This window comes from Trichoplusia ni (genome assembly GCF_003590095.1).
Source record: "Trichoplusia ni isolate ovarian cell line Hi5 chromosome 5 unlocalized genomic scaffold, tn1 tig00003300_group4, whole genome shotgun sequence".
Classification (NCBI taxonomy): domain Eukaryota; kingdom Metazoa; phylum Arthropoda; class Insecta; order Lepidoptera; family Noctuidae; genus Trichoplusia; species Trichoplusia ni.
In genome coordinates, this window is record NW_020799622.1 from 1 (window position 1) to 24610 (window position 24610).

Here is a 24610-nt window from a genome sequence, read left to right on the forward strand (position 1 = left end):
ATGACCTTCTGCGGTCTCCCCCAGTAGATGTAAGTGCCGTCGAATGATACACCGTGGGCCTAACAACATATTTACATATTTAAAGGATAATTAGGACTAGGAGGGCCGACTACCTCTAAAAAAATATATTATTTCAGTCTTGAAGGTATGACTGGAAGGCAAACTTTTGATTTCAAATAGGCCGTTTTCCGGGCACTTTGAAATCGTTACAATAATGACTCTAGACGCACGGTTCCAAAATGACATTCCTGTGGAGAAGAACCGGCAAGAGATGCATTAAGCGATGCTGAGAACGTGTCTCTAGGACAGCTCCATATTAGTTTAGGTTCAGCTCAGTTCTCAGTTCAGCTCCATAGGTTCTCAGGATAGTCAGGAGTTTCTAAATATGAGTATAGACTTACCTGTTTAATATTAGTGGCCACAGTAACCATCTGCTTAGACTTGATCTTCAAATATCTGATGTCGTTTCGGGTGCTGAAGAACAACATTGCTTCGGGCCCTAAAAAGATGATTAGGCAATAATTGTCATAAAAAAATTACAAAAAAATATTTGCACAAGCATAGCTTGCGGTTTTATCAATGAATCTCCAGGAATGCACTTAGGTAATGACTTTCCTCTCACGGCGGAAAATACATAACATGGAATGATTTGGTCTGTTTATTAAGTTCTTACTACTTATGGCTTCACGATATAAGTAAGGCTACAGTTTTCCTGATCATGGACGGGCATTCCAATAGTTTAGCTGGTATGAGATAAGCATACACCTCATTTTCCTCAGGAGGTCCACAAAAATTTGCACTACTAAAATCAGCTTAAAGTAAAACTACCTCAACTAGCTAAACTTACCATTAGCATAACACAGGTAACCGAACTCGTCCTTGGTATACCCGGGATCACATTCGCAGGTGTAATGACCATCAGCGTTGACGCACGTGTGCGAGCAGTGCGGCCGTTCAAGGAGACACTCGTTGACGTCATCACATTGCTTCGTGACGTAGTTGTACTGTCTCATGGAGAGCGAGGGCACGCACAGGCAGGTGGGCCCGTAGCGGTCTGGAGAGCATTCTGTGTCGTTGCCGGCGCAGATGTAGTTTGAGCACATGGTGGTCCCTGGGAAAGAAGGTATTTGGGAAAGAGGTTGAAAAAATTTATGAAGGTGTTTTAAGGTATGGAAAACACACCTAGAGATAGCAGTGTTTTGGTGGATTTTCAAATGTTACACTGAAACGTGACACTCTCATGAAAAAAGACGGAAAATTATTTACTCCAACATTCATACCAAATAAAAATAGAATAAGTAGATGAGAAAAAAACATCCTTTGCGATGCCAAAAAAGGCTTGTTATATCAACCCAAATCAGCTGCACCATTGAATCTGATCATATTTATTTACACTTCCTTTATTGACAAAAGCAACTCACAGTTCTCACAAAAGGGTCCTTCATCACTGCCGTCTCGGCAGTCCTTAGTGCCGTCACACATGAGGAAGCTGGGCAGGCAGTACGAGGAGTCCAGACACTTGTAGTTCCTCTCGCCGACGGCGGGCAGCTCGTGGCAGTACGAACCGTCGCGGATCGCGTGCGGGTACCTCAAGTGACCTGAAAGTAAAGAAGATGTTTTAACTGCTTAAGTTTTTTACTCGTGTTTTGGTTACACCTTTATTTTCGGTCAGTATTTTTCAGATTCGTTTGTGAAAGAAGTACATGTCTTATTTTCCGTTATCTAGACACACGTTAGCGTTTCGAGCCAAGTTTAAGTAATAGATGGCGAGCGCATGTCAACGTCACGCATGAACAGAACTATTTGCATGCCAACAATATTTTATGTCTACTTCCGACCGGTAGGTATACCGATTTAGGTATAAGTCGGTTCCCTACATAAATTATTTAAACAGTTAGAGAATATCAAACATAGGTATTTGATTCGCTGCGTGCTTCGTGCTTCGCACTGCATTTCTTGAATCAGAATTTACCATCGCATAGTTTTAGTTAAACTTACGACATAATTCCTCTGCGTTCTCATCGCTCCGGTCGTTGCAGTCGTAAACGCCGTCGCACAGCCACAAGTATGAGATGCACTGCCCGTCGAGGCATTTGAACCCTTTGCATGTAGACTGTGAAATACACCGAGTTATAAATTGATGCAGGTAATTTTAGTGCTTTTAAATCCGAACTCGTCTTGCTATCCCTATTAATACGCGTTAAACCGTTGCATCACTCCTACTCATATTGCGGGACGGATCATATACGGTGAGGCCGAGGATGGATGGCCATCTATGTCATAACGAGTTCTTCCATCTTGCGGATGGCACGTTAAATTGTGGATCCCGGTAGTCGTTACGGTAGTTAGAAGCTTGAAGTCAGACAAGTTACCCAGGGATTATTATAAGGATATCAAGTTACCCAAGTAACTGGGTTGAGGGGGGAGGTCAGATAGGCAGTCGCTTCTTGTAAGACGATGGTACTTAGCTGGTCGGCTAGACTGGAAGCCGTCCCCAACATACTTGGAAAAGCTAGGATGACGACTCCTACTTACATTTGTAATTTCTGGCAGAGTCACGGTGCAGTTGAACTCGTCGCTACCATCATCACAGTCTGTCTCATTGTTGCAGATCCAAGCACGTGGGATGCACCTCTTATTGTCGCGGCATTCGAACTGGTGTGTCACGTTGCAAGCACTATGTCGTTTGAGAGAACACTGGTAAAGAAATAACGTGGTTATGGAAGGAACAGGGGAAGGTTACGCGATGAAATGCTTTTTTACATAAACAAATTAACTGAACACATAGCCGAGTGGTTGAGGTCACAATGCCAACCCGATAAGCGCGACGTGTCGCGGGTTCGGTACCCGCGTAGAGCAATATGTATGATCTATGAATGCTTGTTCTGAATCTGGATATCTTTGTGCATGTCACTTGAATATTTGTGAAACCCCCGCGACACAAGAATTAAATTACCCACATTTTGTTCCATTAATTTACGTACTAACTGTTAAATTCATAATTGAAAAAGACACTCAACCAAAGGCCTTTGACACATTAAATGCATCATAAAATATAATTAAAGAGGAAATTACTCACGGCACATGCTCTCATCGGAGTTATCATCACAATGTGAGATGCCATCGCAGTACTGCGCCTGTTCAATGCACCCTCCATCCATGCACAAGAACATGTCATCCTCTAGACAAGGCAAGTCGAACATCTCTGCATATCATCTATGAACTGAGCTGAACACCACGTGACGCAAATTATAAGTATTATGCATTGTGCTTTCATTCTGTAACAATATATAGGACACGTAAGTTACCAAAGTTGGTTGAAAAGTGGACACAAATAAGCAATAGGTATACAAACGAATTTAAATATAACTGTTCATAAAAAACGAACATTCAATACAACTTCATTAAATTAATACTTTTCCGGAGTTACTTAAAAATAGCAGACTTACTTGTAAATTAATACGGTCGTCTCATTTATAAATAAAATGTAAAAAATGATACTTAAATGTAAATAAATAATTATATAATTGAGATGTTAATTAATTCACGTGGTTGCTGACAAGGTGGATGTGTAACAGGACGGAAATTACAAATTTTAATTCACAATTAGCTGGATTTCAAACTACCCGCATGTTGGAAAACATTTCATTAGAAACGGTTTTAAATAATTTTATCGTTTGTTAAATTAATTCGTGTGTAGCACTTATACTAACTGATTCTAAAACAACAAAACTATAGCAATTCAATATAAATAATTATCTACTTTATTTAATTATTTTTGTTTACTGAATGTGCAATATTAAAAACAAGTAAACCACTAAACGAAACGTAGGTGACGTCGTGACATAGAATTGAATAAGTTGCAATGTAAAATAAATATTCTGTGATACATGGAAATTTTACCATTTCAGATTACTTCATAATGTTCATAAATTCACGGATTTCAATTTAGGCGTCCGAAAATTTAAAAATTCTATCGCCTGACACATACTAATTATGAATTCTTATTATGTCTAGAATAAGTGTGGAAATTCAAGGTACAAAAAAATAAATTCGGATGGGAGTTTACATATTTTACCCTGTGACAAGCTTTAATGGTAGTCCACTTATGGTTATAATATGGCAACCCTCTACTAACTCTGTGGCTGACAGGTCAGAGTCCAACTTTCTTATAAGTTTATTAGAAGTTTTAATAGATATTTATTGTAGTTATTAATAAGTATTAATTGTTGTAGAAGTCTCCGTCGTGTCCAGTGTTAATCGGCTTTGTGTTTCCGGCAGCAATGGCTTCTCAAATATCGAAATCTCTATTAAAAGTATCCCACGTTAGCTCGACGGCTAAATTCGGTGCGTATTCCATAACTTTTTTCAATTATTGTGACCTTAAGTACTGATTTAATTAATATTTTACGGTGTTAGAAGATCAGTGTGTAATATTTTTATAATTTCTTAAAAACTTTCCATTGTAAGTTATGTATTTTTATGTGGATGTAAACTTTGGACTTTTGCTAGAAATTTTATATCGGCATAGTTGGCAATTATTTTTGTTCAGTTCCGTGCCAAATTATGAGAGCAAGGTTCATGCCGTATACAGACTGGAAGGAATCCGTGTTTTACGTTGTATTGTTGCTACATTGGAGACAATGTCAAGGACAATATTTTTTATTTTGAATTTTCTGTGTTTTGGTTTTAGACACAGCCAGCGAGCTCTGAGTGTTGGAGCTGCCCTCCAGCAGACGAAGAAGTCATTGCCTGACCGCACTGGAAAGAATGTGGTCCTTGTTGATGGTGTGCGAACACCATTCTTGCTTCTTTCACCGATTATGCCAAGATGATGCCTCATGAACTTGCCAGACATTCCTTGTTGTAAGTATTGATAAATTTAATAAAGAAATAATATAAAAATAAAGTAAATATTTACTTTTTAATAAAAACACTTCATGTCATTAACAAGTTGTGTTCTTTCACTTAAGTTAAACCATCTCAGAAGCAGAAGCTAATCAAAGTAAAAAGAAACTTGTTCTTCTTCAGTGTTTCTGTACTTTAAAAGTTCTTACTGGAGTTTCAATTTACCTGTTACTTAAGATATGCAGTCACATGCTTGATTTGCATAATTAAACAAAAATTATAATAAGTACATGTTATTACACAATTAAGTAATTAAGAAAACAATACATAACCATTTAACATTTAAATTAAAATGCATGAAAAATCCTATTGTTTATTTTGATAGCAACAACAAAGCATTCGGCTTATTTACATTTCAATTTTATATTGTTTAAGTGAATAAACACAACATATAATTTTACTAACAAACTGTGAATGTGTTTATGAATTAAAAAATCAAATTTAAATTAAAAAGTGAATGAAAATTTATTAAAACTGTTTTCAAATAAAAATAGTCATAAAAATGGAAAGTGCATGACAATCTTCTTTCTGTGAGCAAATGTTTTATAAATTTTAAGTACACATGAAAAATTGAAAAAACCTTTTAAATTTATGTTCATGTAAAATTCAAATACAATATAAATTCTTTAATGTATTAATAAAAATAATGCACTTGGCTTAGTCTGTGAATATTTTGAAATGTCTTAATGAAATGGGTGCAAAGTCCAGGAAGTGAATATGTGAGTTGCTTCACTGGACTTTGGTCAATTCCACTCATAGTTGATTACATTATTGTAGAAGGTCATAGTACAAATGATACTATATAATCTTCTTATATGTTGTTAATAGGAATAAATCTTGAGATTGCCTCCTCCACTGTCACAATTAGTATTGTACCTCCTTATAACAATAAGAAGTATAGTTCTCTTAATATTAAGCCAAATATTAAAACAAAGTCTTGTTTTTCTTATCGTAGCAACATTGTCAGGGATATTTAATCCCTGTTCTACAAGACGGGAACTACAGAGGTGTACTACGCGGGACGTCGCTAATCTTAAATATTATATGAATTATGAAATGCTCTAGCCATATGCTCTAGCTCTAGCTGTTGCGCGCGACTTCGTCCGCTTGGTCATTACGACATAAGTTACAAATCTTAAAATGAATTAATAGGTTTCGAGTTCAGGCATTTATCCCCGTTTTTTTAACATATTTTATTAGTGCTTTACTCCTACTCATCATAGCAGGATTGTATAAACTGTAGATTGAAAGAGTTCCACAATAAATGGGCTTTCTAAAACTAAAATATTTTCCCAAATCGGAACAGTATTTCCTGAGATTATTCGTTCAAACAAACAAACTCTTCAGCTTTATAATATTAGTATAGATTGACTAATACCAATTTATTTATAGAAATCTAGATAAGGTGGTATGTTTATGTTTACTATGATTGATTGACGATAAGGTGCGTAATAAATGCAATTACATTTAATTGGACGTACTCAGCTCAGTAGACATAACGAATGTTATTTTTAATTAGATTGAACTAAAAATAAAGCAGAATTTATATGAATACATCGAGAAAGTCAATCTATTACGAAAATATATTTTCTTAAAATTTCGAAATGAAGCAATCACTTCATTTTTATTATTTAATACTCACTTAGGTTTACTCTATCTTTTTTATTATAGACAGGACTCGGTTGCTCTTGCCTTAAACTGCATTACCCACTGAGCAACCTATATAGGTCTCCAACCAATAGTTCAAATCTTCCCACTACACGACAATTTTCATAGTGATTACTTCTTATGGGAGGGTAAACAGCGTCGCAACGTAACTCGTTACGGCGGCGCAGCGCCACGCATACAGCTGCAACAGGCATGCTCCTCCTCTCACACTTTATATTCTTCCTTGAACTTCCTTCTTCTTTTAGGCCTTTATCTACATTCTCAACTACATCTCTCTTTCCCATTCCAGAGGTCTTCTCCAAAAGACTGGCATTTCGAAGGACCTGATCGACTACATCGTGTACGGCACGGTCATCCAGGAGGTGAAGACTTCGAACATCGGTCGCGAGGCCGCCCTGGCCGCCGGCTTCAGTGACAAGACCCCCGCGCACACCGTCACCATGGCCTGCATCTCGTCCAACCAGGCTATTACCACTGGTTAGTAAATTAACGGGACAGTGGAAATTTTACCTAAAGGTATCACAATAAAGCATGTTTGTAGTAAACACGCAGATTCTTGTTTCAACATATTTTGTACTATTCACGTTAATGAAGCTCAGAGGACAACGTTTGATGGTCAATTCTGATGATCTATATGGTCCCAAGAATTACGTAAATTTTGTGAGACACAATATGTTCAATAGTCTAAGTCTTGCCCTCTCGTAGTTTTGCTAAATCTAAACTAACATTTATTAATTGTCATTAGGATAAGTAGGAGAAAAGCCTCCATCGTCTATTTCCTCGTGTGTATGTCTAGCGAAATATAATAATATAATTACAGTTCCCAAACTATATATGATAGCGCTATACAAAGGCGTATATTAAATTAGGAAATCATAGGACACCGCAGTTTTGCACAAACGAAATTAAAAAAGTTAAGTTCGTCAACACGCGCGTTTGTTCCCGTTTCCGTGGGAGTGCTGGGATAAAATGTAGCCTTGACCCCCTTCCCCCCATTACCTACCCTCTCTTAATTTTGTTTAAACTTTCCTGGATCTTAAGGAACATTTATAAAAACAGAAAAATAATATATTATTCTCCATAGTGTGGGTATGATCGCGGCTGGTGCGTACGACATCATCGTGGCGGGCGGCGTGGAGTTCATGTCGGACGTGCCCATCCGGCACTCGCGCAAGATGCGCTCGCTGCTGCTGCGCCTCAACCGCGCCAAGACTCCCGCGCAGAGGCTCTCGCTCATCGCCTCCATCAGACCCGACTTCTTCGCTCCTGAGGTTTGTCGCTTGGAAACAGAATCAAAGTTGTCACTTCACCTTTTTCTAGCACTTTAAAAACTTGTCCCGATTTGCACGGTTCCTAAATGTTATCATTCCTTATTCCTATAGAGAAGAATCGGCAAAAAAACTCCATAGATAACTCTTCTGTAAACAGAGATTTTATATACCTATTAAGCGTTATTCATTTTGTACGCAATAACAAAGTAAAAGCAAGGCAGCACCAATGTTAATTTGAGTGTAAAACTTTGAATGTGGAATTTTGAACTCAAACTAATTTGAAGCTATTTCTCTTTAAGCAGCATTGTCTGACGTTTAATCTTCATTTCTACCATCATAATGTGTGTCTATCTTGTATATCACACTATATATCTACAATAACCCTTTCCCTCCCCAGTTGCCAGCTGTAGCGGAGTTCTCGTCTGGCGAGACGATGGGTCACAGCGCGGACCGGCTGGCGGCCGCGTTCGGCGCCTCGCGCCAGGAGCAGGACGACTACGCGCTGCGCTCGCACAAGCTGGCCGCCGAGGCTCAGCAGAAGGGCTACTTCACCGACCTTATACCTGTTAAAGGTAAATCATAAGAGTATTTTACCCTTTAGAAGTGATTTAGACTTAGCTTAGGTCACTAAAACATAAATCCTACACTGCAAGAGCCTACCGTTACTTCCTAAAGTAATGTTATCTATTGTCTCTTTTTTACATCTACAATAATATCAGTTTAAGAGGAGGTAGGCGCTCAGGCCACAATATTTTAGTTTCCTGTTCCTTGATATGATCCTTGTAGGTATAATTCTCATCAAAATTTAGAACATTTAGAACAGCAAAAAATTTTGGTAACGCTGATTTCAGTGATGTCTCATGTGGCTCAAAGTTAAAGTCTCATCAAACATAATTTGATTACAAAGTTGCCAGTCAAAAGCTAGAATTATTTTGAGCAAAGACGATGACTGGGATCTCGTCTAACACGCGACTATGACTATCACGTCTGGTTTATCGCGTATTTTTTCTACATATGTTTGTGTGTATGTGCAGTGGACGGCAAGGACGGCGTGGTGGACAAGGACAACGGTATCCGCGTGTCGACCCCCGAGCAGCTCGCCAAGCTGAAGCCCGCCTTCATCAAGCCGCACGGCACCGTCACCGCCGCCAACGCTTCGTTCTTGGTACATACTAACTAATGCCAGAGGCTCCACCCGCTACAAATCAAAAATGACCCTGGGAACACAAAATGGGGATACATACTATCCTATGTGTTAAACAATCCGTATACCAAATTTCGTCCAAATACTTTAAGTAGTTTTTGCGTGAAAGACTAAAATTCTATCCAAACTTTCGTGTTTATTATATTAGTAGGATTCCACCTAGACCCTATTCAACTTACAATATTTTATGATTATATTTATGATTTTATTTTTATTTATTTTGAGTAAATCTTCACAGCTCTTAGTTGAGTAACAAACTTTCTAGTTTTTGATTAAAGCTTGTGCATTTCCCAGTCCTTTGCCCTTCAAATGGGAACATTCCTATTGCTTCACTTTGGTGTCTATTCGGGACAGCGAAGTGGTTAAGCATAATCTACCTTGAATCAAGATCTCATAATACAATATATTAAATACTATATCATGTATCTCCCATATAGACTGACGGTGCGTCGGCCTGCCTGGTGATGTCGGAGGCCAAGGCCAAGGAGCTCGGCCTCAAGCCCAAGGCCTACCTGCGTGACTTCACTTACGTCGCACAGGTTTGTAACAGACATTCTTACATTACTAGCTGTCCCAGCAAACGCTTTTTGCCATACAAATTTATTCTAGAGAATAAAAAAATAGTGCTCTGAAAAAGAATCGGTCGAGCCACTTCGGAGGAGTTCAATTTCGTACACCGTGACATAAACATTTATATATTAGATACATGATTAGTTCGGTAAAAACAGTTCTTTATGTTTTTTTTTCTATATAAATTATAATTAAAACACAACATATAAGATTCGGTTACTACCATAGCGATTTGCATAGCTGTATACTGGCCTGGTGAAATTGAACTGCTACTAAACCACACTATTATATATAAGTCCCACATGGTGGTAGGGTCAGCTTTCCTAATTTTTCTTTAACCACACTATTAATAATTCCATTAAAAGAATAACACACAACTTATATCAAACTTTATATAATATGTAATTTATGATATTCATAACACAACATATAAACCTTACTTTATTACATATTACTTCATCCTTTACTATAGGACCCCGTGGACCAGCTGCTGCTGGGACCCGCGTACGGCATCCCCAAGATCCTGGACAAAGCCGGGCTCAAGATGAGTGACGTCGACACCTGGGAGATCCACGAGGCCTTCGCTGTGAGTCACTAACTATACAAACAATCTTATATTCCAGAAAACATAACAAGAAGGCAAAAACTGAAAAAAAAAAAAAACAGATGGGCTAATAAATCAGAATCTGTGTTAATGAAACCCTTATTTAAATTATTCCTTACAAAAATCTGATGTTCTTATACCCAATGATGACAGATTTTATTGCATCTTTTGAAATTATTACCATCCTCAATGCAAGTAAACTTAAAAAATATATATTTTTATAATCTTATGTGCTGTGTCATGGCATCTCTTAAACTTTTTTTTTTTTCTTTTCTTAGGGTCAAATCTTGGCTAACTTGAAGGCTATGGACTCTGATTGGTTCGCCCAGACTTATCTTGGCCGCCAGACTAAGGTGGGTGCTCCGGACCTGGACAAGTGGAACAAGTGGGGTGGCTCGCTCTCTATTGGACATCCCTTCGCTGCTACTGGGGTGAGTGATAAACTTCATATTTTTTAATGGCTAAAAGTATTTTTACTTTAGTAGTAAAAGTACAAGATAGTAATAATAACTGAAACGTCAATCCTCAAATTTTTGTTAATTTTTTGTAAATGCCAAAGTAAAGCTCTATTTGTTATAAACGCATTCTCATTGTTTCCAGGTCCGTCTAGCCATGCACACTGCCCACCGTCTCGTCCGTGAAGACGGCCAGTTCGGCGTGATCTCGGCCTGCGCCGCCGGCGGACAGGGAGTCGCCATGATCCTCGAGAGGCACCCCGACGCTACCACCAACTAAACCGCTGCTACGGACGTAGCCCAATAACACAAAAACTACCAAAATGAAAGAACTTTCAAAAGTGGCAACACCAAAGATATTGTCAAAATGGAAGCCGTTATTTTTTGTAAATCACGATCACCGAAACCGTTTGTTGATTATGGTAATTTTTAATAGAAAATTTATAAATTGGCAAATTAATAATCTGGGCTATGTCCATAACTCTTGAAAGATTTGATGTAACTGTGAGATAATATGTATAACCTTAAGATATAACTGAATTGTTTAGAATGTACCGAAAACTAAGCCAACTTCCCGTAACAGACTTTTTAAAGTAGAAATAAACAAAACTTCTAATAGATCTTGTAAATACGAGATTGAGTTCATCATAAATGTATAAAAAAACTATTTTTATACAAAATGTACACAAAATCAAACATATAAAATTAAGTTAGGCTCTATTTTGAATTGTAATCTGTTAGTTCGACGTGTGTAAGGTTGAAACCTGATATTTATTTCATATTCATTAGTCGTAAGAGTATGTATCTGATGATTATAATTGTTAATAAAATTTATTCGAGAATTTTTTATTTATTTGTGTTAAATTCATCACCACAGTTTTCTGTAAACTATATTTTTTTGGAAGGGGGAGCTTTTAGGGATGTCACACTAGTTACCTTGTCTTGGTTGTTAATTTTACGAAAAAGGAATCTTGTACTACAAAGCAGATAGTTTACTAGCCTAGTGTCTGTCTAAGCCGAAAAATTTCTCTTTGATTTACCGCTAAAATAAACGTAGCTTTCACAAGCGATGGCTATCTAAAATAATAAAAAACAACTTATTGTTGATACGAAACATAATAGAAGAGCCAAATAAAAGAATCCGAATAAATAATGCGGCTATGCCATTTATTTATGTATAGTCCAAAAACAATTATTAGCTATACATGTGCAAGACTTAAAATTAAGTATATAATATTCAGTGTCCTTCAAATACAGGAGACCACATCATGCAAAATTAGTAAACAGTAAAACAAGCATAAAGGTCACATCGTTAAGGTTAGCTATGTCAATTTTCAAATAATTAGGGAAAAAAAGGGTTTGAAAAAAAAACACTAAAAATACATATTATTTTACTTGACCACTAAAATAATAACACAATATTTTTTTATTTGTTTTTAGGGACTTTAGTAAGTTAAACCATAGACTGAAAGAAGTTAACTAAAATGTTATAAAACCATAAACAATCTGCAATCACTGTGGCGTCGCCGTCCGAGTGGATATTGTTTATGATCGACATTTTCTAAATCTATTGGAAATTAGTTTGCGGACGTAAATTTCATTTATTTTCGTTTGATAAGTTCCAGATCTGCGAATATATGAATGCATTGAAGACCTATTCAAGCATTGTTTAAAGGGACGATAAACAGTGACGTATGAACGTTATGTGTATGCCAATAAGGCAAAAGTTTTTTTCGCGACCATTATAGCGGGAAATCTACGTTGTGACGCGCACAAATCGGGATTATTCGTCGCGAACGCTGGCGGAGTGTCGTAACAGCCTTGTTATGTGGCCATATATATTTTGACAGTGGACTCGTGATAAAAATTGTTTTAATTGACAATGTCGGAGGAAATGGCGGTGTCTGATAACACAACAGGGGACGAAGCTAAAGTGAGCAACGATGAGGCAGCGGCGGCGACGGTGGCAGAGCCCGAAGAGGTGACGCCCGAGGATCCGAGTGAGCCTGCAGCTCCTGAAGCCGAGGAGACTCCGGCTCTAGCAGAAGGTAACACAAAACTTTCACATAACCTAAGTGCCAACATCACGACATACTTTTCGTCATTTACAATGTTTTTTTTTGCTTTTCATCCTACTAAACTGCAGCTGCAATGTTTCAATAGCAGATTGAGGTCAAATAAATGCAATTTCTAAACTCATAACAAAGTGTTATGAGATTGTTTGCCTTTTCTGTATTTTTGTGTTTCTAGGAGTAGCTATTTAGAATAATTTAATAATAATTAGTTGGTTATAGTCTCATTTAGACACCATTGTGTGAAAAAAGCGGCAGCGAAAAATATCACTGATATTTTATTGATATTCAATGATCGGATATATTTTTGTTTGGGGTCAAAATGATGACATCATAGCTTAGTTGCAATGTTCAACTGCATTGCACTGTTGCGACGCATATTTTGAAAATAGAAACAATTATATATAAATATAACTTGTGGAATACACATAAAGACCTTTTTTATGATCCCCGGAGATTATATTTCTTCTGCGTTTAATTTACTCGCTCTTTGAACTTAACTAATTTCAGATTTTTTTCTAGATTATTTTACAAGTACAATGTTTTGTCTAATGTCTTCTTTTCTAATAAAGATTGAAAACTAATTTAAGTACCATTGATAGTGAAGTAGGACATTATTATATTGCTTTCAATGAAAACTTTTTTTGTGTTTGGTCAAAAATATATCAGCTTATAATCTATATTGTCTTAGTTTTGATCTTAAGAAAACTTTATCTTATTAATCTATCACTATTCTAAAGAATACTGTGACTCTTTCTTCAAAATATAGTTAAGGATGTATAACAATAAAAAGAAATGGTTTTGAAAAAAGTGACTTATTAGATTTTTAGAGAGTTTCATAGCACAGTTCCATAAGTAATAATAAAGTGTCAATAGGTTTTAAAGTTATCCTTCCAATTGGAAGCAACTATCATTTATAAGCTGGCTTTTTGAAAAAAAATGAAAACATCTTTGATTTTGACATATTTTATAATTTCACATTCAAATTAAAAAAAGATACTGGTTTACATCATCATCATCATCATCTCAGCCCATAGCAGTCCACTGCTGGACGTAGGCCTCTCCATAATTTCTCCAGCGCGACCGGTTTACATAATAATGATAAATGTACTTGGGCATATTTTTTTAAGAAATACCTTTTGTACTGTCTACTCAACAAATGATTGACTCCATGAATAGCTGAGTATAGCTGGCCATGGCCTGGGTACATGTTGTAGATGATTGTGCCAGCATTTGTGTATGGTCACTTAAATGTTTTTGAAACCCCTGTGTTCCAAGGATTAAATTGCTTAGTGCAGAAGTTGCTTTATGTTTCCTTATTGTGATTTCTCAGTTTATTTGATTGCTATACATTGTATATATTATATAACAAACTTATATTATTATGTATATGTGAATAATGAACTGATTTAGTTGAATTCAAAACTACTGCATTACGCATAAATGAAAATGGAACAATGGCCTTATAACAGAATAACTTAAGCTAAATAATAAATAAAACATTCCTTTCCAGCTGCTCCAGAACCAGACCCTGAACCGGAACCGGAACTAGAAGCAGAACAGCAACCAGAAGCCGAAGCGGAGCCAGAACCAACTACAGAAGTACCAGAAGTGAAGGAAGAACCAGAATTTGACGATGGAGACAGAGATACTCCTCTTGATACACAAGATGACGTGGATATTAAACAAGAAGACGAACTTTCTGACCAGATCGATACCTACGAGCATGGTATAGGAGATGAGAAGAGAGGCATCAAACGGAGGGCCTCTGATGCCTTCAGTGATGGCCCTGAAGATGAATTCATAGGTTTTGATGAAGTCAAACATGATGTAAAGACAGAGGATTATTGTCGTATTTTGGGTGAGTTATTAGTTTTCTTCTCCCTACAATTAAAAAAAAAACATGTAACTGTCATTCAATCGTTAAGTGCCCAAACATACAAGGTCCATAAGGACAGACATCTAATCTGACTGACTCTCTTTTTTAGTACATGTTACTATTATAGTATTTATTCTAATTAGCACATATTAGCAGATAGTAGCTTCCAAAATGAACATTATGATTTTAATTTTTGATATTTCCTATCTGTACTCATAAATTTATATTTTCTTTACTTTTATAATGTTCAGAGCGGCTCGAGGCAGAGGTGACAGCAGCTTCTAAAGACCTGGTGCCTCTGAGAACTGTTATGGGCATGCCTGCAGCACCTGGCAAGGCTTCAAAACGACCTCGGACAGACACCGGTGAGTAATATAATATCCTACCGTAAATTATTTGGAAGTGTTACATGATATATTTATTTGCATAAAAAGGTTTTACCCTTCTATTAATTATATAATCCGAAATTTACAGTTCTAAAATCCAAAATACCACCTTTACTTTAAAATGTAGTTCAAATTGTTTGAAATAATAGTAGTCCAGATCTCAGAGATAATTATCGGCTATTTAGCATTACGTTACTTGGTACATGGAAAAGTGAGTAATTGAGTAAAAATGGATAGTAAATGCAGCATTTAGTAATGATTACCAATGAATACCATAATGACATGTGTGTTAATAGCCTATAAATACATTATAATCCTAATATAATTCGAATTTCTTCAATAACCATTAGGATAATTGATATTGCAATAAAACCAATTCTCTGCAGACTGCCTTGAAGCGCAAATTACACGCTCTAAACTAGTGTTGAAACATCTCTGCTGAGTAAAATTTAATTGTAGTCTTGTGAAATCAACAGATATTGCGGTTTTTGTGGTTATGTCAATGAGTCTAGATTTCTGACGTGACTAATATCTTAAACACTCCGCAAAAGTAAGGTCTAGAAATGTAACAACTGTTAGGTTTCATACTATTCTATAATTTTTCAACAGATTCCATTCTGGTGCATTCTTGAGATTATTTTGACTAAAACTGAGTGAAATGTCATTGTGAGATGTAAACTTAACTTCTCTATGCGCTTTATTAATAGGTTTTTTAACCATATTTATCTCAGAGGTTTACAAAGCTCAACCTTTCAAACATCACAATTGTTGTATACATACATAATGAGAACATAGATTATATCTTGAAATAACGGTAGGTACTCCAAGGAATATAAGTGTCAAAAGAACACTAGTATCATTCCCAAGATCCAACAACAAAGTCATGAGATGTTATGCAGATATACCTGATTAGTTTCTTTCAACACGGGCCAGCCAACCACTACTTAGTAAACTATAAATATGCTCTTATACCCATGTATAATAGTTATTCCATATTTATTCATTGTTATAGACGGATCCAGACCGTCTTCAGCACTCTCTTCAAGGTCTGACGGAGAAGGAGCTACTGATGTGAGTTATCTTATTTATTTACCAAACTTTGTACTAAAAAATGCTTTGCTTATATTGACTAACACTGTTCCAGAGCTAAAAGGAATGTAAATATATAAAACAAATGAAAGAAAGGAAAATGTTAGGCTGACTAAATTATATTAATGGTTAAATTATAATATTGGCACTATTATTGCCTTCAAGAATTGGCAAGTAATGATGACAACATAAAAAAATGCTGTTTTGCAGCTATTTAATTTTGCTGCAACAAAAACAAGAAATTGAATAAGAAAAAAATATGAAAAGAAATAATATATACATGTTATGTACAAAATCTAGCTCCAGCAACATGATCTTAAATGTTTCATATTCATTTACCAACAAGATTTTTGGACATTATGAAAACACAATGAAGCAAAACATGTTCAAATATCTCTTAGTAAAAACTTATTACCATTTACTAACACACATATTTCTTTTATCTAGCCAGCATTACAAATTAAGATTGAGGAGAAAAAACCGAAGGTTAGGTCCTTTTTAATTGTTCTGCATGGTTTGTGAACCTAGCGGGGAAGGAGTAATTTTAAATAATTATTTTATATAGGAGGAACCTCTAATGTTTTTCGAAAGGATAAAATATAACCTCTTCTTTAAAAAATATATTTGTTTGATAAGTTTTTAAAGACTTATAATTTGTAATTCAATTTCTAAAACCTGTTGATTAATTGTTTTAATGTTAATATTATGTAAAATTTGTTCAAACTAATAAAAGATTTTACTGTTTTATTATAGGGGTTATATTTCTCTTTCCAAAAATGATATATTGATAATTTTTGCTAAGCGATTATTGAAGCTAATTGTTAATAAAAATGTTTTGATTGACATGCAGACTCACTAAGAGTCCGTCTGTTCGAACAGAAGTGTGGGTCAAGGAAAAAAAAAATAAGTTAAGGTCCTTAACTGACATCATGGCTGCAGTAAAAGGTCAAGACTATTCCTACCTGGTCCTCAGAGATCAGAAACATCACACAAACAAACAACAAAGATCGCTCATTAACCTACTATTGTATGCATTGATTATATTGACTTTCCTGACTTTTATTGGTACCTTAGCTGTGTAAATCGCTTTTAGAAACACAAACTTAGGCAGCAAAAATGCAGCAAACCACAACACTGCCCCGGGTATGAAAGAACCATCATATGTTTTAAAATACTACTTTAATTTCGGTTTGAAGGGACCAATTAATCTTCATACTTGTAAATAGATATGTATGAGTTGATAAGTTTTATAAGTTTTGTACAACAAGCAAGCTCGAATTATAAGTTTACTGTAGATTTGAGTTAAATTAATTTAAAGTTATTTTTAAAAGCTTTTTTTGATAGACTGTTCAATACCACATCTAACTCATTTTTAACTTCACTATTAGTTTTAGCTACTTTATTTTCATGATTTTAATGATCAAGGAAAGCTCTAAGAAAACTTCATATCATATAAGTTAATTCACAATCATAAGATAATTATAGAAACTGCATGCTTTGTTAAAAAAAAATAAGAAATATGCATACATTTACGGTGTATTTTGTTTATGGTAGGCATATACCAGATAAACAAAATAGCCCGCAATTTAGGTTTAGATCCAATTAAATATTAGACTTAACCTTAGTTAATAAACATATTTGATAAGGGTATGCGGGTGTGTTGAAGAGTAAAAGGTTGGTTAACCTCACACTTGTGAGTGTGTATTAAATGTGTAAACTGTGGACGTTTGTGGGACAAATGTATATTCAACTACATTTTAGTTAATTTTATGTACCAATAGACTAGATTAAGTTATTATAAATAATTTTAAAATAAGTCATTATCAGTACTAAAACTCGATGCTTAAATATTTATCTATAAGATAGAGATAAAAGTATTCTCTGTGGCTTTATAAACCCATCCTGTATTTATATACCTTTACTGCTCCGTCTTATGTGTCCTAGTGTCGGCTCAAAGTCCTTTCTTCCTCTTACACTTGTCCATCTCCACAAGGGGCCACCTTAGATAACCTTATTCTTCTCTTCTTTTATAGCAAACTACCTTTAATTCCATTTCATTAATCAGCAGTTTGTGTTCCTCTGCAAGGCAGAGGCTGTTGCCCCGCACTTCCCACCTTGCTTTTATCCTAATATTTTCTTAATTGAAAGAATCGTTTAATATTTATATATATTTTTGTCACTGTGCGGCAAGTACAGTTATATATGTATCTGGACCCTAGTTTCTTGAAATAAAGGATAATGATTATTATATTAATATCAATATAATTAATCGTTGTAATTCGTTATACCGTGACTAACACATTTTATGTTATTCTTGGTCTAGCCAGCCGTTGAAATAGTAATACAGAGATACCGCCCACGTAAGGTTAGGTATTGGTACATGGAAGGTTTTTCATTTTGTTATTATTTTTAGTAGATTTTGTAATATCTGTTGTTATATGTGTCTAGTAGTTGATGTATAGTATGATATAGTTTATTAATAGTGCACCTTGTGTCTGTTATTCCTTAAGACAATATTAAACAAACAATAATTATAGAGATACTCTATTTTTATTGTTTTTTTGTGACACAAGCATTAATTTTCCCAAGTTCTAATGCAGATGGGTGAAAAATGAACTTAAGTTAAAATTTGAAAAAATTGCTTATTCTGTATTTTTTTCAGTTTTATTCTTTTTCTTAGTTAATCTTGGTTTTAATTTATATGTATTGAATGATATGTGTGTTTATGCAGGTGATAAGTATTACAGAATGGTTGAATAGTAAATTTATGTTTATTTGTGTTGCATGTTCTGTATATTGAAAGGTTATGGTGTAAAAGAAGTTAGTTATGAATTTATATAATTTTTATACTGTTGTAGTCAGGCGATACCTGCGTAATGGCCGAAATAAAACCTATTATATTTGTATAGGTACTTGTATTAATATTCATGGCAGTTTTTTAATCTGACGTGTTAGCGTTCCACAGTTTTACCCTTGGTAGTGACTAAAAATCAAACATGTGACGGGTCGTATTTGTTTAGTCACTTGTACTTTTCATTCAATTTTACCCAGCAGAGGACTGGTTTCAATTTAATATTAGCTTGAATACATAACCTAGATCTATAACTTATTTTAATTATGTATCATCATCGACTCGCTGCATTCTATAGTTGGACACTTTATTTTGATTTCAAAGATACATGAATATTAATATATTATCCTGTCAGTCTGCAATATAATCATCATTAAAATGCTGTGCGGTAGTGCCTATGCCTATATTGCCCGCCTTGCGAAAGCTTCAGCACTGCCTATTGATGTTTATTTATTAATTCAAAATGAATCAAGAGAAATGGCTTTTTGTGTTTACCATAAAAATCCTGACAGTTTTTTTCAGTTTTAATAAAATGTTAAAACTGAAAAATCTGTTGTTAAACAAAACATCTTGATTAAACCTGATTTAAAACACACTCAGACAAAAAAATCACCAAAAAGTCATCTTTAACCATAAAAAAGCCATTTCTCTCACCATATAAAGTACAAACCACACCAAATTGTAATCTCCCGCTCCCCCACGCAGGCCAGCTCGGCGTCGTCCCCGGCGCAGCGCGGGCGGCGCGCCACCACGGAGATGTCGTCGCCGCTGCTGCGCGTGCCGCTGGAGCGCGGCTGGAAGCGGGAGCTCGTGTACCGCGCCGCGCTCGACGCGCACTCCAGGAGGAACGCCGATATCTACTACTACACGCCCTATGGGAAGAAGCTGAGGTCTACGAGGGAGGTGGGTTGAGAAATGAGTTTTAATTACTACCTATACTATGCTCTTAAAGCTGGTCTCGCCTTAATGGCAGCGAGATTACTTTACGCGTAGTGTTGTATCCTTGCTTTTTATGCCATCTAGACGATCCCAGACGCTAATGATATAGTCATGTTTTTTTTCCTAGACACTATTCTGATATCATCATCGGCCTAGCCTTTTCCCAACTATGTTGGGGTCGGCTACCAGTCCAACCGGTTTCAGCTAAGTACCAGTATTTTACAAGGAGCGACTGCCTATCTGACCTCCTCAACCCAGTTACCTGGGCAACACGATACCCCTTGGTTAGACTGGCTGTCAGACTTTTTTCAGCTTCTGACTATCTGTAACGACTGTCAAAGATGTAGGAATAACAGCCGGGACCCACAATTTAACGTGCCTTCCGAAACACGGAGGAACTCGTTATGACAAAGATGGTCACCCATCCACGGACCAACCGCGTTAAGCATAGCTTAACCTGTGATCGAATCACTTATGCGGTTATAGCTTAGACACGAGCTCCTCATAATAATTCTGATTCTAATTCTTCTGATAATAGAAGAATTAGAGTTCAAGAACTGACGTGTGAAAAATTTATAATACTTATTAAATTTTGCTCTGGTCTAAAATAAAAATTTTCAGTCGAAATATGTAATTAGCGTGATATTTCAGTTGTATAGAGTTGAGGTACTAAGAAATATTGTTTGTTCAGATCGCAGAACACCTGGCTGGCACCGGACTGACAGTAGAAAACTTCTCCTTCTTCAAAGAACCTCTCGGCGTGGACGACCCTGAGAAAGAAATTATAAGGTAAATGTTGTGGATGACTTAAAATGATATATAAAAGTATATTTATCTTCAGATGCTGAGGAACTGCGATAGGATTGAAATATATTCAGCCATTTTTAGAAAATCAACCTTTTCAGTTTTAAATATAGTCAGAAGTTTCTTATTTAATCTTCATATAAATAGTATAATATTTGTACAGAGACGCGAAGCTGATCCGTCGCGTGGACTCCCCCGTGGCGGCCACCGCGCCGGCCGCGGCCGAGGGCAAGCGCACGCCCAAGCCCAAGCAGCCCAAGGGCGCCAGCCCCGAGCCCGCCCCCACAAACAACAAGTCACCGCCCGCCAAGCTGAAGGTACCCCACAGCCAATACTTATGCTTTCTTACTGGAGTCATAAGACCTACCCATGCGAGAGAAACAAATCCCCAGTTTCTGACATATTATATACTGAATGATTCTGATACTGAATACGAAGAACTAATTAAACAAGAAACTAAAAAGAAAAATGCAGTACAGCTACAGCCTTCGACATCGTCTTCGATTCCGCCTCCAAAACCGATTCTTGTTCCGATTCCGAAATCACAAATTTAAAAACTCCGACTTCGGTTTCGATAAACTACCTCCGTAACATCCCTACTCTAGACTGCGTTTGGTTGTTTAATTGACTAACAACCTTACAAGAATATTATAAAAATCCAAACTAACCTCCATCCTGATGTCCATTCAATCTACTACCAATTCTGTTGTAACACAATTAAAAATCAATTTTAACCAAGCAGGTGAAATCGATGGGTTCCCGACTAAGTAACAGCGCGCCCCCCGCGGCCGCGCCCGCGCCCGCCAAGCCGCAGAAGAAGCCCGCAACACCCGCCACCACCAACAACGCCGACAACAACAACAGCGCCGCCTGGAAGAAGCCGAGGTACCTAATATTACATTATGTACAAAGACATAGCCGCTCATTGAGAGATATCGTCAATAGATTTATTAAGTGTGGAGTAACATAACTATACCACTTTTAATGGGTGTCTTTAGTCTCCGATACTCAACGATTCTCCAACTTTACACTTAAAACGTCCGAGTTTACGTATTTGTACTTCCGAACACAAGTCGTCACTCGTCGGGTATCTGAGAAAAATTATGTTACAAAAAGTTAGTCCTACTCCTACACATTACGTAGTGTAAGATATGATAGACCCAGGCTAAGCAATCGCGTGGTGCCGGTCGTGCGATGAAACATATTTTAATTATGCATCTATTGACATACATGAACTGTGATTGCTTGTCGGTCAACCACTCACGTCAGGTAACGTACTAGGTACAAATAATATAACTTGTCAGGTGTGCAAGAAATCGTACGTCCGATACGTGCAACACGTTTTCTACGTTCGTTTAAATTCCGTCCTTTTTGCATGAAATATTAATTTTTCTAACACAAAACTATGGTATGCAAAAATATATATATATTATATTTATATACGTATATTATATTAGTTTATAAGTTCGGTGATCCTCAAATCAACGCGACGCAAATACGTTTGATACATTCCTTTACAAAACTGTAGGCTGTTGTTGCAATTTTTATTTTCTGTATCGTTTTTTAATAACTCTGATAATTGATTTCTGTGATCAATATTCAAAGTTGTTTGTTATATAATCTGTTCAAAGCGTAATTTTTGCTAAACTTTGTAAAACTGAGCTGTTAAATGTCATTTTTATAAATATGTCACTCTTGAACCGTTTTCAAAACAATATCTAAAGTTTGGAATCTAAATTTAAGGTGGTTCAAAGTGGGTTTATGTTTTAGTAACAATAAAAAGTGTCTTGAATCTCGGTTTAAAGTAACTTTTTCTAGTCACAAAGCTCAGTAACAAAGTATAGTATATAATGACGCGTGTATAATGTACGAATACAAACCGGGGGGTTAATTGACTAGTGCAATTAACCCTCCGCTGCGGGTACTGAGCGGGGGCGAGTGTAGTGCGGTGTCGGCCAGGCCGTCGCAGCCGCTAGCCTCGCGGCCGCCCGCTAGCGCGCCCCCTCCCGCGCCCCCTCCCGCGCCCACTCCCGCGCCCTCCACTGCCGCGCCCGCGCAAGCTGTGGCCTCGCCTGCGCCCGCGCCCCCTGCGCAGATTGATGTACAGGTATGTGTATATTGTTGCATTTATGTTCTTTTTATGTTAGGTAATTTGCTATTTTATCAATCAGGCGAAGCTCATGTTGAATATTTTCCTTTTTTAAATAGTATAAGAAATAGTTCGAACAAGCGATTTTTATTAATTGATTTCGATTTTTTATCGTTAATTTTGAAAATCGTATTGTATGAAAATGTTCTGTTATCCCATGGCTTAGCCGACGCGACCCGAGCCGTACCGGCCTGAGGCGGCCCGGGCGTCGCCCCCTGGCGCGGAGGCGGGCCGGCCGCCGGCCCCCGCGCGGGTGGCGGTGCAGCCGTGCTCGATGTCGTGCGGGCGCGGCGCCGTGCCGTCGCTGTCGTGCGCGGCGTGCCTGTGCCTGTACCACCCCGCCTGCGCCGGCTACACGCACGCGCCGCCGCCGCACCCCTTCATGTGCAAGGTACGGACCATACAGAGACACTTGCTGTTTTTCTTTGCAACTACAAAACTGAGGTAAGCGTATTCTAAGTTAAGTCGCATAAAGGACTTTTGATTGTGATACATTTTAATAACCCGCCAGCTTACTCGTCGTCAGCTTGAAACCAGCTTTGTTATGTGTCCCATTTAGTAAACTATAATGAGTATCAGTAATAAGTCGCCTATGCCACTTCTGTCATTTAGCAGCGAACTATTCAAAGCCATAAAGGTTCCTTAGTCACAAACTATTGTATTTTACACTTTTTTGTATAGAATTGCCGCAAATCCACATCGCCGCCGCTAGAGCCGCACAAGCCTGGCGCCGGACTGCCGACCCCCGTCCCGGTCCCGGTCCCGGTGCCCGTGGCCACGCCGGTCCCGCGCCGCGTGCCCGTGCCCGGGAAGGTGCCGCGCGACAAGAGGCTCATGCTCAGGATGAAGGTAACAATACTATACATTTAATATGATATAGGCGATAATTGATTGTATATGACATATTTTAGTGAAAGAATGAAGTTTTCTGATAACTTAGGCTATTTTTACTATATCATTTTGTAAAAGTATCTACCTGTGCAAGTACAGAAATGACTCGCGTCAACTTTGTTGTGCGGTAAACATTTTAACTTGAATAGAGACTACAAATGGTCTGTTTTGGTACACCCCAAATAAAACATGAACATTGTTTCGACAATTCTAAAGTCTGGCCCCCACACAACTCCTCAAACAGTTTGATTTACAATCCCTGTGTTCCACCAGGTGGCGGGCGGCGGCGCGGACGGGTCCCGCGTGTGGGCGGTGGCGGGCGGCGCGGCCCCGCGCGCGCTGCCGCCGCAGGGCCTGGCCGTGCTCAACGGGAGGCGCTTCGTGGTCGTGCCCCGCACGCTGCTCACGCACCCCGCCAACTGACCCGCGCTGGCGGGGACCAGGCCCAGCACAACCGGCGACAGTGAACCACCCCCACTCACCTTATAAACACGACAATTTCACTAAAAACCTGCTGAGTCAAATGCAGACCAGTAAAGTTATATGTGTATTTGTTGCTTCGCAATAAGTGCTGTCAGTGACAACAAGAGGACACAACGGTATGAACTAAAAACCAGTGCAAAAAAAATTGATCGCAATCGCGATCGCTCCATCTAGTGTGGTGAAAAAGCTTCACAGTCGACCCCATTTAAGGGAGTTAACTCAAACAATTCACTGCGTATTAGTTGTCGTCATTCTCGACGCCTTCTACAACAAAAAAATCGCAGCTTGATACATCGGTGATCACAAAGGTCTATCTAACTGCTGTAGGATACACCAAATTCACTGAGAAACAACTACTGTGAAACGAATTTTAAGAGCCGTAAGAAA

At 37.5% G+C, this 24610-nt stretch overlaps 3 protein-coding genes and 1 pseudogene across 3 annotated transcripts; 3 read left to right on the plus strand and 1 right to left on the minus strand.

The window, feature by feature from the left end:
• Window positions 1-12: 12 nt before the first annotated feature.
• On the minus strand, window positions 13-2631 carry LOC113506221 (vitellogenin receptor-like; the record flags this gene model as incomplete). Its single annotated transcript, XM_026889063.1, has 6 exons — window positions 2536-2631; window positions 1999-2113; window positions 1422-1598; window positions 848-1111; window positions 402-499; window positions 13-59 (listed from the first exon to the last, which is right to left on the minus strand). Coding segments are annotated over exons 3-6 (470 nt in total), but the record flags the coding sequence as incomplete, so codon positions are not given.
• Window positions 2632-4147: 1516 nt separating this feature from the next.
• Window positions 4148-11523, plus strand: LOC113506220 (annotated as a pseudogene).
• A 701-nt stretch (window positions 11524-12224) lies between these two features.
• On the plus strand, window positions 12225-22920 carry LOC113506222 (nascent polypeptide-associated complex subunit alpha, muscle-specific form-like). The gene is made up of 11 exons (XM_026889064.1): window positions 12225-12728; window positions 14266-14613; window positions 14883-14996; window positions 16030-16088; window positions 16554-16592; window positions 19663-19860; window positions 20588-20685; window positions 20864-21017; window positions 21443-21585; window positions 22600-22807; window positions 22909-22920. The coding sequence occupies exons 1-11, from the start codon at window positions 12563-12565 to the stop codon at window positions 22918-22920; spliced, it is 1539 nt and encodes a 512-aa protein (XP_026744865.1). The 5' UTR covers window positions 12225-12562.
• A 136-nt stretch (window positions 22921-23056) lies between these two features.
• Window positions 23057-24163, plus strand: LOC113506223. The gene is made up of 3 exons (XM_026889065.1): window positions 23057-23240; window positions 23531-23698; window positions 24014-24163. The coding sequence occupies exons 1-3, from the start codon at window positions 23124-23126 to the stop codon at window positions 24161-24163; spliced, it is 435 nt and encodes a 144-aa protein (XP_026744866.1). The 5' UTR covers window positions 23057-23123.
• The last annotated feature ends 447 nt before the right edge of the window (window positions 24164-24610 follow it).